General features: G+C 43.1%; 1 protein-coding gene across 2 annotated transcripts in view; it reads right to left on the bottom strand.

The window, feature by feature from the left end:
• LOC143283138 (protein pangolin, isoforms A/H/I/S-like) overlaps positions 1 to 5,263 on the bottom strand; it is a 173,193-nt gene extending 167,930 nt beyond the window's left edge. For both annotated transcript variants that reach the window (XM_076589282.1, XM_076589290.1), the window contains exons 1-2: positions 4,224 to 5,263; positions 4,008 to 4,077 (exon numbers count right to left, since the gene is read on the bottom strand). In XM_076589282.1, the coding sequence (XP_076445397.1) occupies positions 4,008 to 4,077; positions 4,224 to 4,373 (220 nt within the window). In that variant the 5' untranslated portion in view covers positions 4,374 to 5,263. The remainder of the gene's footprint in view (positions 1 to 4,007; positions 4,078 to 4,223) is intronic.
• Between the last annotated feature and the right edge of the window lie 9,737 nt (positions 5,264 to 15,000).

Raw genomic sequence — 15,000 nt, 5'->3', positions numbered from 1 at the left:
GCGTGCGTGTGTGTGTGTGTGTGTGTGCGTGTGTGTGTCTGTGTGTGTGCACTTTGTCTTGTCTCACATGTGTCACTGTGGAAGGCTGCATACTGTGAGGCATGCACACCTGAAACAGATGTTCTCACATGTACACACAATCATCAAAGGATACGATTCAGAACTGAGTCTGTGAGTTTGTGCAAAACAGTCTCAAAGTTCCACAAAATATGTTACTCGCTGAACAGAAAATTAGTTCAATGAGATAATCATTGAATCAGCCAACGGTGAAAATGACAAGATCTTTCTAATATTGTTTTCAGATATGTTAGTGAATGTTGTGGGGTAATTTTTTTTTTGGTTTATTTCTTGATATTGTTGAATTAAAAAGATTACTATAATTGTAAATATTCTTAAACATGATTATTTTTACACAAAATTACAAGGTTTTGCTCAAAATATTTAGATGCTGATTACTATTCTTCACTCACACACACAATTTTAACCAAAGCATGGTTTTATTATTTTTTATGACTCACTCATCTCAAAAAATCAGCAATAACAAAAATGATTTACTGAATGAAAAATAATGGCTTTAATGATAACAAACAAATCATTTACAACAACAAAAAAACTGGACCAAATGAATAATTAATTGAATAAAAATTACCAATCATATTAATAATAATAATAATGATCAATCAAATAGAAATAATGTAAATAAAACATATTCAAATTGGCAATGCAACATTTATGTCTTATAGCAGTTTCTTTTGACTGGTGGTGGAGTGTTTCATTGAACCAAAAATATGAGAAAAAAAATCTAGAATTTGTTTTCAGAATGGGAATACAGTGGGGGGTTTTTTCAGCACATGTGAATGAACAAACAGAAACAAATTTACAAATAAAACAATGATTACAAAACAAAACAAAACAAAATTATCAGATACAAAAGGGAGAAAATATATTTCACCTGTTACAGTTAAATCTGTGCTACATCAAGAGATCAAAGAAGTGCTTTCATTGAAAATATACATTTATATCATACTACATAGAGTTGTACAAAACTTTATCATTACAGTTTAACATGAAAAGTATCATAAAAAAATCATATTGTTTCTTGTTCTTTAAGTGCTTTCAAACTATGGAGTTGTAGGTCTTTGTACAAAGCATGTACTTTTTATGTTTGTACGAAACCACTTTTTATAAGCCATAAAGATCTATAAAAATGATTACTATTGTCATTTTTGTTGTATGCATTCTCTATATATATATCGCACAACTTCTACCACAATCAACTCCCTGCTTTTCCCCACCTCCCTCCACCCTATCTTCCCCCCAAAAAAACACAAGCACACAACAAATTTAACCCCTTCCTGCCCACATACAAGTAAAACATTTTTCTCAGCTCCCTCTCTCTCTCTTTTTCTCTCCCTTGTTCTTGCTTTCCCAGGATGGGAGGGGGGGTGGTTGGGGGGGGGGGGGGGGGAGGGAGATCACCAAAACTTGCCAACCAACCGACAACAGTTTCAGGTCTCCAGCCAAAAACATCAAAGAAAAATCTTCAAAGGGCTGCACAGCTAGAAGGGGAGGGGCCAAGAGGGAGCCCCGCTAATGCCAAGAAGTACAGTCGGTGGAGCAACTTTCTAGAAATTGTCAGTCTCAATATCTCTGCGTTTTACTGTTCTGTGCCCTGCTCTGCTCGCCTCCCTGCGCTTGAGAGAGAGAGAGAGAAAGAGAGAGAGAACAGGAAGACATGAAAAGATATGAGACCAGGCACAGAAGGGGAAAAAAAAGGACAAGAAAAATGATGAAACAAAGTGACTAAGAGTGAGAATATGCGTGCGTGGCTCAACTTGGGCACATGTGTGTAAGCGCATGCGCATGAGCATACTGTGTACACACACGCTCAAGAAACATACATATATACAAAAACACCACACACCACAACTTAGGATCCTGCATTCTAGGATTAATAAAGATTTTTTTTCTTAATACTGAAAAAAGAATATTGAAAATAAAAAAAAAAAAACCAAATTTACATGTCTGTTGTGGTTTTTGTGTGTGCGCATGTGAGTGTGCACATGCATAAATGCAATTGGGTAATGCACACCTGAGTGTGCATGCATGTTTCCGCGAGTGCACATGCATGTAGGTGCATGTTTGGGGCTGACACAACAGACTTTGCTGTTCCAAAACTCTAATTTCACCAGAATCCCGACTACCACTGTACCACTGTGTGTGTGTGTGTGTTTGTGTGGAGGGTGTGTGTGCACAGTACAAGAATAACAAACCATGTTATTGTATGTACATTGTTATTTATACTGAGTTGATGTTCATATGTGCGGTAATTTAATTTTAAGAAATACAAACACTCTTCCAATGTATCATGAACATCAATATACATTTATAAACAAATATATGTGAATGCTGAACTGCATGTTATACATGTATCAACTTGTTACTTGATTTCTTGCTTTGCTCATTACAACACATCTCACTTATTACAAATTTCTGTAGCAGACATTATTCAGTATAACTATAAACCCTATCTTTCTTAATCTTTCAATTCCATCAGAAATTATTTCCTAATCCTTGCATTAAAACCGCTGATATAAATTTCCACAAGTTAATGTTGTACCTATTAACTGCTTATATTCTATTAAACACTAGATTTCCAAAATAATCTGAACACAAATATTTTCAATTCACCTTTCCTCACAAAAAAAAGGTAAATAATGTAAAATGTTGAATATCTATATGTTTTTTCAATACAAAATTTAAAAATAAAAATGAATCATTCACTACCACGAGTCAATGATAGCACACTATTTTCCCACTTACATGTATACATGTAAATAAAAATGTATGGCACAAAAATATGGTGTGCAGTAAAGAACATAAACTCTGTCATTGTTTTTTTTAATTAATTACACAATAGTTTTATGTTTGCCATAGCATAAAACTACATTGCACTACAGTATATATATAAAAAGAAAGATAAATAAATAATACTGACAAAAAGTGTTTTTTTAATTAAGTACACAATAGTCTTATTGTTGGCAGTCAATTTTTCCTGAACAGGTAGCTGGTAAGAAGGGGTATGTGTTTTACACAGCTGCACTGTTAAAAGTGTAATAAATATATTTTCATAACCACCCCAGCTGAGACGATGCATTACTCAAATGATGTTTGCTTGTAGGTTTGGTTTTTTTTCTTTTAATGTTTAGAATTACACTGACACTGACTTGTCTAGAACACTGTACACATTCACCAACACGGGGTAATTTTTGTGTGTGTACATGTGTGTATGTGCAATTCACACACACACACACACACACACACACACACACACACACACATACACACACAAAGTGCATCACTGACAGTTTAAAAAGTTCAGGGTTTTACCATTTCTAAATTTATCGGATACCTTTCTGATCCCTATGGATTGAAATTACTCATAGACTTTTGTTTGTAAAAATTATAAGGACACTGACAGGCATGCCTAGAACACTGCACATATTCTTCAGTTTATTCGATTCTCTCGTTTCACACGATGCGCTGTGTTTGAGGCCGAAGGTTTGACAAGGAGCGCCAGACAGCAGGTACGTTTTTCGGTGCGGTGCGGTCAGTCCAACGTCTCTTAACCCCCCAAATCTCCCCCCTCACCGCCCCCTGTTCTCTTCCCCGACGTGCGCAGCCAACGCAAAAGTACACACCGCCACTGCATGCTTCCACACATCAAAGCTCCGCCGACATACCTCAGCTGTGTTGTGCAACAACAACACACCCAAAGAACGCGCTCTTCCCGTCGAAGAAAACATGCACAAAAATCGATTCACACAGGAGGTTTAGCGGTGGACAAGTACGAACGAAATGCAAGCCTTTCCATGACTTAAAAAATGTCCAGTTAACGTCAACAAAACGAAAGCCGTACACACATGATACACACAACACGCTAGACTGGCATAAAAATAACAGAAAAGGAACGGGGGGGTAGAGAGAAAAAACAAAGCAAAACCTACCATCGTCCACTCGATTCCCGTTCCCTTTATCCGACCCCCCGTAATTCCCTTGTATGGACGCATTTTTCCCCTGGAACAAGAAGAACAAACATGTGTTATTCATATAACAGTCCCATAGGCCTGGTAGCGCAGCGCTGAGGCTCGGCGAATCGGACCCGCGTGACCTCGAAAAAGATCAAAGGCTCCGCAGTTGTTTGAAGAGAGCCATGCACTCACCTCCTCAGACTCAGTGACTAAACCCAACTTCTCCTCTGAAAGATTTTCCGATGAACGTTTCTCCTCGTCCTTATTCCCTTCGTCTTTGTACACTTTAACTTCATCTGTGGAGTAAAAATCCTCTGAGCCGCCCGAACTCATATGCGGCATGGTCAAAAGTTCTCCACTGTGATCTAATTTTTACACAGGATATTATTAACAACCCCCGACACACGTTTTGAATCAGCCATGAATAACACCAGGCAAAGGCAATCTCATCTCAGCCAATTACAGCCGCCCGTACTGGTTCGCCTCTGGATATGCGACCAATCAAATCACTCGTTACAGTCACACTTAGTCATGGGCTGCTCGATATAGAAACAGTAGAATGTTTTTCTTCGCGTGAGCAAGTTTGTTGCATTTCTACTCGTTTTCACACAACTCCAGGAACTGATGTCCGAAAGAAGGCCTACAGAATGACAACAAGCAGCGAAAAACACACACAGCAGCGTCGATCTATCGCCTGTGGTAAATTTCCCATCCAAAGCGAGCGACACACACACACACACACCCAACCTCTTTCGCTCTCGTTCCTTCGCAGACCTCTGGCTCGGCCAATCTCACACGCTGCTGGAGAACACGGCGTGCTTGCTTTGCGTTTGAAGAGCGAGCTGTCTGTCCGCTACCCCCTCGACGAATATTCCTCGCCAGTTAAACCATCCAACTCGTCAATAACTTGTAGAGAAAGCCCAGCGCCACAGAGGGAGGGAAAAGATTAAATTATGACCACAGCCGCGAGTCGGTGTGCACTCGGTGTCAAGAACAAAGCAGAAGTGACCGCGCGGTGCTGTCGCCGGCAACACTCTCTTCATGCGTCTGAATTAGATGTTTTCAGCCCTCTCCCTTTGATCTCACCGCCGATCTACAATCTCAACCATCTAGCAGGCAATGGCGTGGTAGGAAAGGTCAAGAGGCGAGCTGCCGGGAACGCTGCCTTTTTTGACGGTTGCATAGGCATATTAGCACGGCGAGATCAGTCTGTAGAGCCCCGTTAATGATATTTCCATAAAAGTAATTTGTTTAGTCTTCGTGCAGGCAAGAGACCAGTATAAATTTAGTCCGCTTTTCTTTTCTTTCTGCTTTTTTTTTTCTCCCCCCTCCCCTCGCTCTCTCTCTCTCTCCGCGCGGCGCGGTCTCTTTGATCTGTGGGAACGCCTTTGTGCTACCTTATATGGCAGTGGGGTTGGCGCAGTGAGAGGGATTTGTTTACATCCATTTCGTTTCAAGCCGTCGTCAGCGCGGGGGGACTGCTGCGCTTTAGTGCGTGTCTGAAATCCATCATGGTAATTAAAACGCAGGAAACCAAATTAAACTGTGACAGTGCTTGGCGTGCCGGTACGAGCCCGAACCGTGCTCAGTTACTGCCCCCCTCGGCCAGGGCTGGTAACGGGGGTGGTCAGGTTTTAACGGGCCTGTCCAATTTGGGCCCGATGATAGCTTCCCGAGGCTGCTGGCCTGGCCTGGCCTACCGGCCCAGTGTGTGGGTATGGCCGGGACTGAGCTGGCTGACTTGTAGTAGTGGGGAAGTACGGAATATCGGTGGTAATAACAAGTCCGCTCCGCTCAACTCGTTTATTCCCGTTAGGTTCTCCCAGGTTCTACTGATACCCACTTTTAAGGAGGGGCCTGCATGCTTGTCGGCGTCTTCAAAGCGGATCCCTCCCTTCCCACACCCTCAGTTTCCACCACACTTTCCTTCCTCCGGCCTCTCTCGCCCCGACCCAACCTCCCAGCCCACCCACCTCTCTCTCTCTCTCTCTCCCCCCACACCCCCCCCCCCCTCCCTCTCTCTCTCTCCTCTCTCTCTCTCTCTGTCCTTTGAACTTTCGTTTCATTTCCGTTGTCAGTTTGACTGACCCCTCTTTTATTTCTTTCTCTTCTTTTTTGCCCCCGTAGCTTGCAACTGGTTGGGAGAAAAGAGCAGTTGTACGTGTACCTTAGGTCTGGCCCTTCTCTGTCAATACGCCCAGGCTAGTGTATTTTTATCCCTGCCACGCGCGCGCGTGCGTACACACACACACACACACACACACACACACACACACACACACGCACACACTATGATACATACTGTCACTTACACAGGTACGTGCGCACGCTCACACACACATCGTCTTACACAGGTCTATGTGCACACACGCACAGCACGTTCAAATACACACGCGCGCGCGCACACACACACACCGCCACACACACACACTGCGCGCACACACACACACACACACACACACACACACACACTGCGCGCACGCACACACACACACACACACACACACACACACACACACACACCCTGTTTGTGTGACTAAACTTTAGTTAACTCGCTAAGTTAAAAGTAAACCAACATATTGAAAAAAACAAATAAGATATAAAAAAATTCTCAAAAAAATAATAAAAAACCCACATGCAGACCTACACTGGTATAATTAACACTTCAAAAAACATGTGACCAATACGGAAACTATAAAGTAGCTCACAGCTGTGTCGGCAGGAAACCGGTAAAAAGACACATAACTCAATCTTTAAAAAAAAAATAATAATAAAATTTAATTAAATTAAAAACCTCGGTAAAATCGTCCTGCTGTGAGGGAGCTGTTAATTATGGCCAGCTTGATCAAAGTTACAATTAAAAATTTGCAATTAGATTTGTTTTTTTCCCTATTAATTAATAACATGCAAGCTACTTTGAATAATTATCAATCACAGGAACCCCCACCTACAAAACGAAACTAGTTGGGGGTCTCAGAAGGGTGGTGGGGGTGGGAAATGCAGTACTATATCTTCACCACTGACCGGATTCGCTTTGAACAAAGCTTGCGCGTTCTGTACATTAAAATAATTTGTGTGCTGTGTTAGTTCTGTGAAGTGGGGAAGGCATTGTCATGTGTGTGTGTGTGTGTGTGTGTGTGTGTGTGTGTGTGTGTGTGTGTGTGTGTGTGTTTGTTTTTTGTGTGTGTGTGTGTGTGTGTGTGTGTGTGTGTGTGTGTGTGTGTTTGTTTGTTTGTTTGTTTTTGTGTGTGTGTGTGTGTGTGTGTGTGTGTGTGTGTGTGTGTGTGTGTGTTGCTTATTGGATTCAGACTTTATGAACTTGTAAAGTTGTCATTTATTCAATTTTCTTTCAACATATATATCCCAGTTATGATCTCTCTCTCACTCCCTGTGTGTGTGTGTGTGTGTGTGTGTGTGTGTGTGTGTGTGTGTGTGTGTGTGTGTGTATTCGTGTCTGCGTCTATGTGTATGTGTGTTTGTGTTTGTCAGTATATGTGTGAGTGTTGTGTGTGTGTGTGTTCTTCAGTTTTCTCCCCAAGCTTGATCTTCTGAAGGCATGGGCATGCGTGCGTTAGTTTTGCTTCTTTAAATGGATTTTATGCAGTTATTTATTATTTTTTTAAAAAAAAAAAAATCTGCCAACATCAATACCCATGTTATATTTTGTGTGTTTGTTTCTTTTCCAGTTCTTTGATCAATCAGATCAATCGAACTCATACCACACATGCGAAAAAAAGAAATATACATATGTAATATAATATATATATTGACCTGTTTTGTTTTTTGTTGTTGTTTTTTTTAGGCGTAAACTTGTTCTTGATTCGTTAATATTTCTATTCATTTATTAGTTCGTTTGTTTGTTGTTGTTGTTGTTGTTGTTTTCTCTGGGGCTATTTGTACTATGGCCTACATATCTGACGCATGTAAACAGACTATCAGTCAGATCAGTCCAATCACAAAGGGGGGGTGGTGGTGGTGGTGAGTTTGGGTGGGGGGGGGGGACACACACACACACCACAAACACACACACACACACACACACACACACACACACATCTATATATGTAATATAACTCTCTCTCTCTCTCTCTCTCTCTCTCTCTCTATATATATATATATATATATAGTGTCCTATTTTGCTGGGTTTAATTTCTTTATATATTTATCTCTCTCTCTCTCTCTATATATATATATAGAGAGAGAGATAGATAGATAGATAGATAGATAGATAGTGTCGAATTTTGTTGGGTTTAATTTCTTTCATCTGTTTGTTTTTTTTCTAATCATTTATTTGTTTCATGTTGTTGTTGTTTTTTTTGTTTTGTTTTGTTTCCACACAGGGGCTGTCTGTATCACTGGCACAGCCTCAGTGCATATTTGACGCACCGCGAACAGACCATACTTCTAAAAACAGCATGAAAGACTTTCAAAAGACATCGTACTTAGTACATGAGGAAGTAGCTGTACATTGAAAAACCAAACGAAAGACCAAAGACTAACGAATTAATACTTTTAGAAAACAATGCGAAAGAACCTAAGACGTAGATATAAATGAATAAACGAATACATAAGAACGAAGACTGAATCTCTCTCTCTCTCTCTCTCTCTCTCTCTCTCTCTCTCTCTCTCTCTCTCTCTCTCTCTCTCTCTCTCTCTCTTTATCTTTATTCTATTTAATTTTTTTTTTTTTTTAGTCACACACCAAACGCACATACATCTATTGTAATAAACTTCAGTCAGGGAGAAAGATGCAGAGACAGGTGATCGATACAATATAGCGGGACGATCGAGACACTATATGTATGTATGTGTGTATGTATGTCAGTGTGTATGTATGTATGTATGTATGTATATTTTTTCTTATGTATGTATATGATATGGCTGAAGAAGCTGTTTATACAGCGAAGATTTGCTGCTTTTACACTTACAAGTTTTAAAGGCATGCCAACAGCCTGGTGTTGTATAGATTTTCATAATTATTTTACCGGTCTCGGTATTTACCTCAGAGCTTTCTGCAAGGAGCGGAGCCAAGGACACCAGAGAGAGTGTGAACTTTGTGTGTGTGTGGGGGGGGGGGGAGGGGGGGGGAGGGTGTATGTGTGTGTGTGTGTGTATGTATGTGTGTGTGTATGTATGTGTGTGTGTGGGGGGGGGGGGTATGTGTGTGTGTGTGTGTGTGTGTATGTATGTGTGTGTGTGTGATAGTTGTGTCTCGATCGTGTGTGCGTGTGCGTGTGCGTGTGTGTGTGTGTGTGTGTGTGTGTGTGTGTGTGTGTGTGTGTAATAGTTGTGTCTCGATCGTGTGTGTGTGTGTGTGTGTGTGTGTGTGTGTGTGTGTGTGTGTGTGTGTGTAATAGTTGTGTCTCGATCGTGTGTGTGTGTGTGTGTGTGTGTGTGTGTGTGTGTGTGTGTAATAGGTGTGTCTCGATCGTGTGCGTGTGTGTGTGTGTGTGTGTGTGTGTGTGTGTGTGTGTGTGTGTGTGTGTGTGTGTGTGAGATAGTTGTGTCTCGATCGTGTGTGTGTGTGTGTGTGTGTGTGTGTGTGTGTGTGTGTGTGTAATAGGTGTGTCTCGATCGTGTGTGTGTGTGTGTGTATGTGTGTGTGTGTGTGTGCGTGTATGTGAACGGTCACTTAACGTGAGCGGACATGCACGCCCACGTCCAAGCACTACACGATCGATCACCATTGATCAGCTGATGGACAGACAGTCGATGGACGGGACAGACCCTGACGAGTGGTTAACACTGATGCCCCCGGCTCACATCACTCCTTCAATGACGTGACAATGAGTCGAGGGTTCGAGTCTACTACTACTACTATTGGCTCCGTTTTCAGTGTCAGAGTATTGTCACGGAAACGAGTCCACGTTCTGTCACGTAAATCACGATTACGCTATCCCCTATATTCATCTTTTCCTCTACCATACGCATACACCCGCACGCCCGCACGTGCTCTCTCTCTCTCTCTCTCTCTCTCTCTCTCTCACACACACACACACACACACACACACACACACACACACACACACACACACACACACACACACACACTCTCTCTCTCTCTCTCTCTCTCTCTCTCTCTCCCTCTCCCCCGACACATGAAAAATAAAGTTATTACCCCCTATGGCCTATGGCCTTAATTGAATAAACCGTCTTAAATCTTGAATCTTTCTCACTCTCTTTAAAGAAAAAAAAAGAAGAAGAAAAAAAAATCACATGTCGTGGAAATATCTATAATTTCTCTCATTTGAAGCATGCTCCCATGAAGGGCCAACTAAATGCAAAAAAAAAAAAAAAAAAAAAAAAAAAAAAAAAAAAAAAAAAAGTATTCAGGAAACGAACCTCATTTACTTTGTAATAACATTTTCATTCAATAACTTACATTCGAACGCACGCACGCATTACAACAGACCATAACAAAATTCATCAGTGAACTGCCGTCAGTAGAATATCATTTCCCATAGCAGATAACAGGAAAAAAAACGTCGTTTCATAAAATAAGTTTTCATAAGAACAGGCAGGAACAAGTAACCAAACTGCTGTTTGGGAATCTTCTTCTTCTTCTTCTTCTTCTTCTTCGTTCGTGGGCTGCAACTCTCACGTTCACTCGTATGTACACGAGTGGGTTTTTACGTGTATGACCGTTTTTACCCCGCCTTGTAGGCAGCCATACTCCGCTTTCGGCGTGGGGCATGCTGGGTATGTTCTTTAGTGTTTCCATAACCCACCGAACGCTGACATGGATTACAGGATCTTTAACGTGCGTATTTGATCTTCTGCTTGCGTTTACATACGAAGGGGGTTCAGGCACTAGCAGGTCTGCACATATGTTGACCTGGGAGATCGTAAAAATCTCCACCCCTTTACCCACCAGGCGCCGTCACCGTGATTCGAACCCGGGACCCTCAGCTTGAAAGTCCAACGCTTTAACCACTCGGCTATTGGGCCCGTCTGCTGTTTGGGAATTATTTCCTCATCTATCGAGAAAGCTTCATGTTATTCGTTTATTTATTTATAGTCTATTCATCTAAGATGATGGTATTAGACTGAAGAGCAAACATCATGACTGACACAAGAACAACATAATGATAAAAAAAAAACACCACACATAAAGTAAATTAATGAACTTCACACACACACACACACACACACACACACACACACACACACACACACACACACACACACTGCAAAATACATCGACCACAACTCTCTCGTGAGTTTTCACGACTGAATTTTCCACTATGACAACATGTATTATCACTTACACACACAAACAAACAAACAAACAAAACAGAGCCGCCAACATCACAGAAATGCCATGAGTACAATCGCATGCCTGGAAGTCAAAGTGGAATTACCACTACCTGCTTTTTGTACTCGAAAGAAACAAGGTAACGGGCGGAAAACAGAAAAAAAAGAAAGAAAGAAAGAAAGAAAGCAAAATAAGTACTCTACTTGTGTGGCCCTCACGATGAGGCAAACTGGTTGGTTTTATTACACCACTGTAAACACGATGTGTGTGTGTGTGTGTGTGTGTGTGTGTGTGTGTGTGTGTGTGTGTGTGTGTGTGTTTGTCGTTGTGTGTGTGTGTGTGGGGGGGTGGTGGTGGTGGTGGTGGTGGTTGTGTATGTGTGTGTGTGTGTGTGTGTCGTTGTGTGTGTGTGTGTGTGTGTGTGTGTGTGTGTGTGTGTGTGTGTGTGTGTGTGTGTGAGCTTTAGCTCGCTGCTGGCACTTGCCAGTCACTCGCTGAACTAACCTACTAGTAACCAACCAGGTGAATCCTAGATGAATGGCATTATAGATAACATGAAGTGAAATAAAGGGAAAGAAAGGAAATTAAAACAATGAACTATATAAGCAAAAGCAAAGCAAGGCGGTGAAAGGAAACAAAACAAAACAAACAATACCAACAACAACAACAGAAATTAAGCGCGAAAATGAACCTAAAAAACCAAACAAAAAAACAAACAACAACAGTACAACTGAAAAAAAAGTAATCGAAAAAATAAGAACTAGAGATGGTAGCTTAAAGCTCGGTGAAACAAAGGGTAGTAGGGGACAGACGGACAAAGACACACTTGGAGACTTGGAGACCCGGAGAGAAAGAGAGAGGGAAAAAGAGAACGGGGGGAGAGAGAGAGAGAGAGAGAGAGAGATAATAGACAGACATGGAGAGAGAGAGAGAGAAATAGAAAGAAAGAAAAAAACATATGAGAAGCAGTAGAAAGAGAAGAGTGACGTTGAGAGACGGAGACGCGGAGACAGAGATAGAGGAGAGTGGAGGGGGTGGGGGTGGGGGGGGGATAGGAGATGGTGGTGGGGGAGCAGGTGGGGCGGGGGGTAGGCCAGGGCGGTCGAGGGGAGACCTTAGCCTTTGCGCTGGGAGAAACAAAAGAGTGGAAAGAGAGAGAGACAGACAGACAGACGGACAGACTGACGGACAGACAAATAGAGGAGAAAGAGAAAAGGGGACAGAGTGTGAGTGAGTGTGTGTGTGTGTGTGTGTGTGTGTGTGTGTGTGTGTGTGTGTGTGTGTGTGTGAGCCGGAGAGAAAGAAAAAGAAATGAGAGAGAGAGAGGCGAAGAGAAGGAAAAAGAAATGAGAGAGAGAGAGAGAGAGACAGAGAGAGACAGAGACAGAGAGACAGAGAGACAGAGAGAAAGAAAAAGAAATGAGAGAGAGAGAGAGAGAGAGGCGGGGGTTGTTACTTGCGCGAAGTTGCGATCTTTACGCGAAGCCTTAGGTGTGCGATCAAATGAGGCAGGCTTTGAAGATTTTCATTGGTGTCGAAACTTGGTCCCTTTGTGGGCCCTTTACTTTGCCGACACACATATTCTCTCTCTCTCTCTCCCCCCCCCCCCCCCCCAACCCCCCCTCGCCCCAACCCCCACTCCCTCTCCCCCCTGCCCACCCACCCCCACCCCCGCCCCCCCCCAGGCACACCTTCCTCCCTCTTCCCTCTTCCCCTTCCCCCCCCCCCGCCCCCTTCCGTCCCCAAAACTCATCCACTGTCTCTCCTTTACTGTTTCCCGTCCTCCCACTAACTTTCCCCCTCTCTTTCCTTCTCTCTTCCCCCATCCCACCCACCACACACGTTCCCTCTATGTGTGTGCGTGTGTGTGTGCACGTGTGCGTGTGTGTGCAAGTGTGTATGTGTGTGTGTTAATGTATGTGTGTGCGCGCACGCGTGTGTGTGTGTGTGCGCGCGCGTATGTGTGTGTGTGTGTGTGCACAGTGTGTGTGTGTGTGTGTGTGTGTGTGTGTGCACGTGCGTGCGTACTCGCGCGCTCGCATGTGTGTGTGTGTGTGTGTGTGTGTGTGTGTGTGCGCGCGCGCTCGCGCCCGCTCGCATGTGTGTCAGTGTACGTGTGTGTGACAGTTGTAAGGCAATTGAAAACACGCTCCGTTTTTTGTGTTTTGTCATTTTCGTGGAAGAAAAAAAGGGGGATGTGGTATGAGGGATCTCTCATTCTGTAAAGTGGTCATCGCAGCTTCTGTACTTACTGGGCGTGACATCCTGTTTGTTCAGTGGTAATTAACACAGACAACAACAACAACAACAACAACAACAACAGCAAAATGAGAAAGAACTTGTCACATTGTGTTTATGTTTGCGTAACAGTTAAGTGACTGAACTTAAGGCCGTTATCACACACACACACACACACACACACACACACACACACACACACGTACACACGCACACACACTCACACACACACGTACACACGCACACACACTCACACACAAACATACACACACACACAAACACACACACACACATGCACACTAAAATGACTATATGTATAACATACGCACACAGGCATGATGCATACGCACACACATAACCATACACTGCACGCAAGCACAAGCCCACCCCCACCCTGACCGCCTCACACACGCACGCACACACACACACACACACACACACACACACACACACACACACACACACACACACACACACACACACACACACACACACACACACACACAACACACACACACACACACACGAACCAGGGCGAGACGAAGTTAGAAAGATTTTAAGCCTTATAAATAAAGACTGACAAAGAATAACATTATCATGCACCACAGTGAGCGTGAACTATAGTGAAGCAATCATGCTGAGGAAACTGATATCATCCCCCCCCCTCCCGCCCCCCTCTCACCCCCCCCCCTGCCCCCCCCCCCCCTCACCCCCCCCCCCTCCCCGAATGACCCATCCCAGGCAATTTCTCTGTACAACTAAAACATAGTTCCGTATGAATATGTCAGTTTTATTCAGTTGTCTTATCCAGGTAAAGCTGTCCTTAACGGTGAGAGAGAGAGTGGTTGTTTCATACTCAGCAGAAACAGCACAGATAAAAAAAAAAAATACCCACGCTCCTGTTACTATTTTGTTACTTTTACTACTGAACCACGCACGCACACATTCGCTTGAAATCAAAGCCTCCCCCCCCCCCTCCCCCTTCTCTCCCCCCCCCCCCCCCCCACCTCCCCACTCCCTTTTGTTTTTTTTTAAACCCGTTAAGGCTAATGGGTCCCTAACACAGCGTACGAAAAACTAACCCGCCGACTGAGACTGACCACACACACACACACACACACACACACACACATTCACGAACACACACACACACACACACACACACACACACACACACACACACACACACACACAGAGGAAGAAAGAGAGAGAGAGAAAAAAAAAAGAAAAAAAAAAGAAAGAAGAAAAAGAAAAGACAGAGCCGCTTAAATTGCAGGCGAACCCAGGCTGGCTCGCTCCGCTACTGTGGCGATATCAGCATCGAGATGGGTAACGGAGCAGATTGTTGGCGCTTTTGATCGCCGGGATGGCCAGATTAATGAGCATGTCAGGGTTTCATTGATCATAAATTCATTAAAACAGATACGTATCATATCGCTTGTATCTCAGGCTCTGTGTGCTTCTCTCTCTCTCTCT

Source organism: Babylonia areolata, chromosome 1 (assembly GCF_041734735.1).
Source record: "Babylonia areolata isolate BAREFJ2019XMU chromosome 1, ASM4173473v1, whole genome shotgun sequence".
Classification (NCBI taxonomy): Eukaryota; Metazoa; Mollusca; class Gastropoda; order Neogastropoda; family Buccinidae; genus Babylonia; species Babylonia areolata.
Note: the sequence above shows the minus strand (reverse complement) of the source record. Positions and strands in the feature narration are given on the sequence as shown.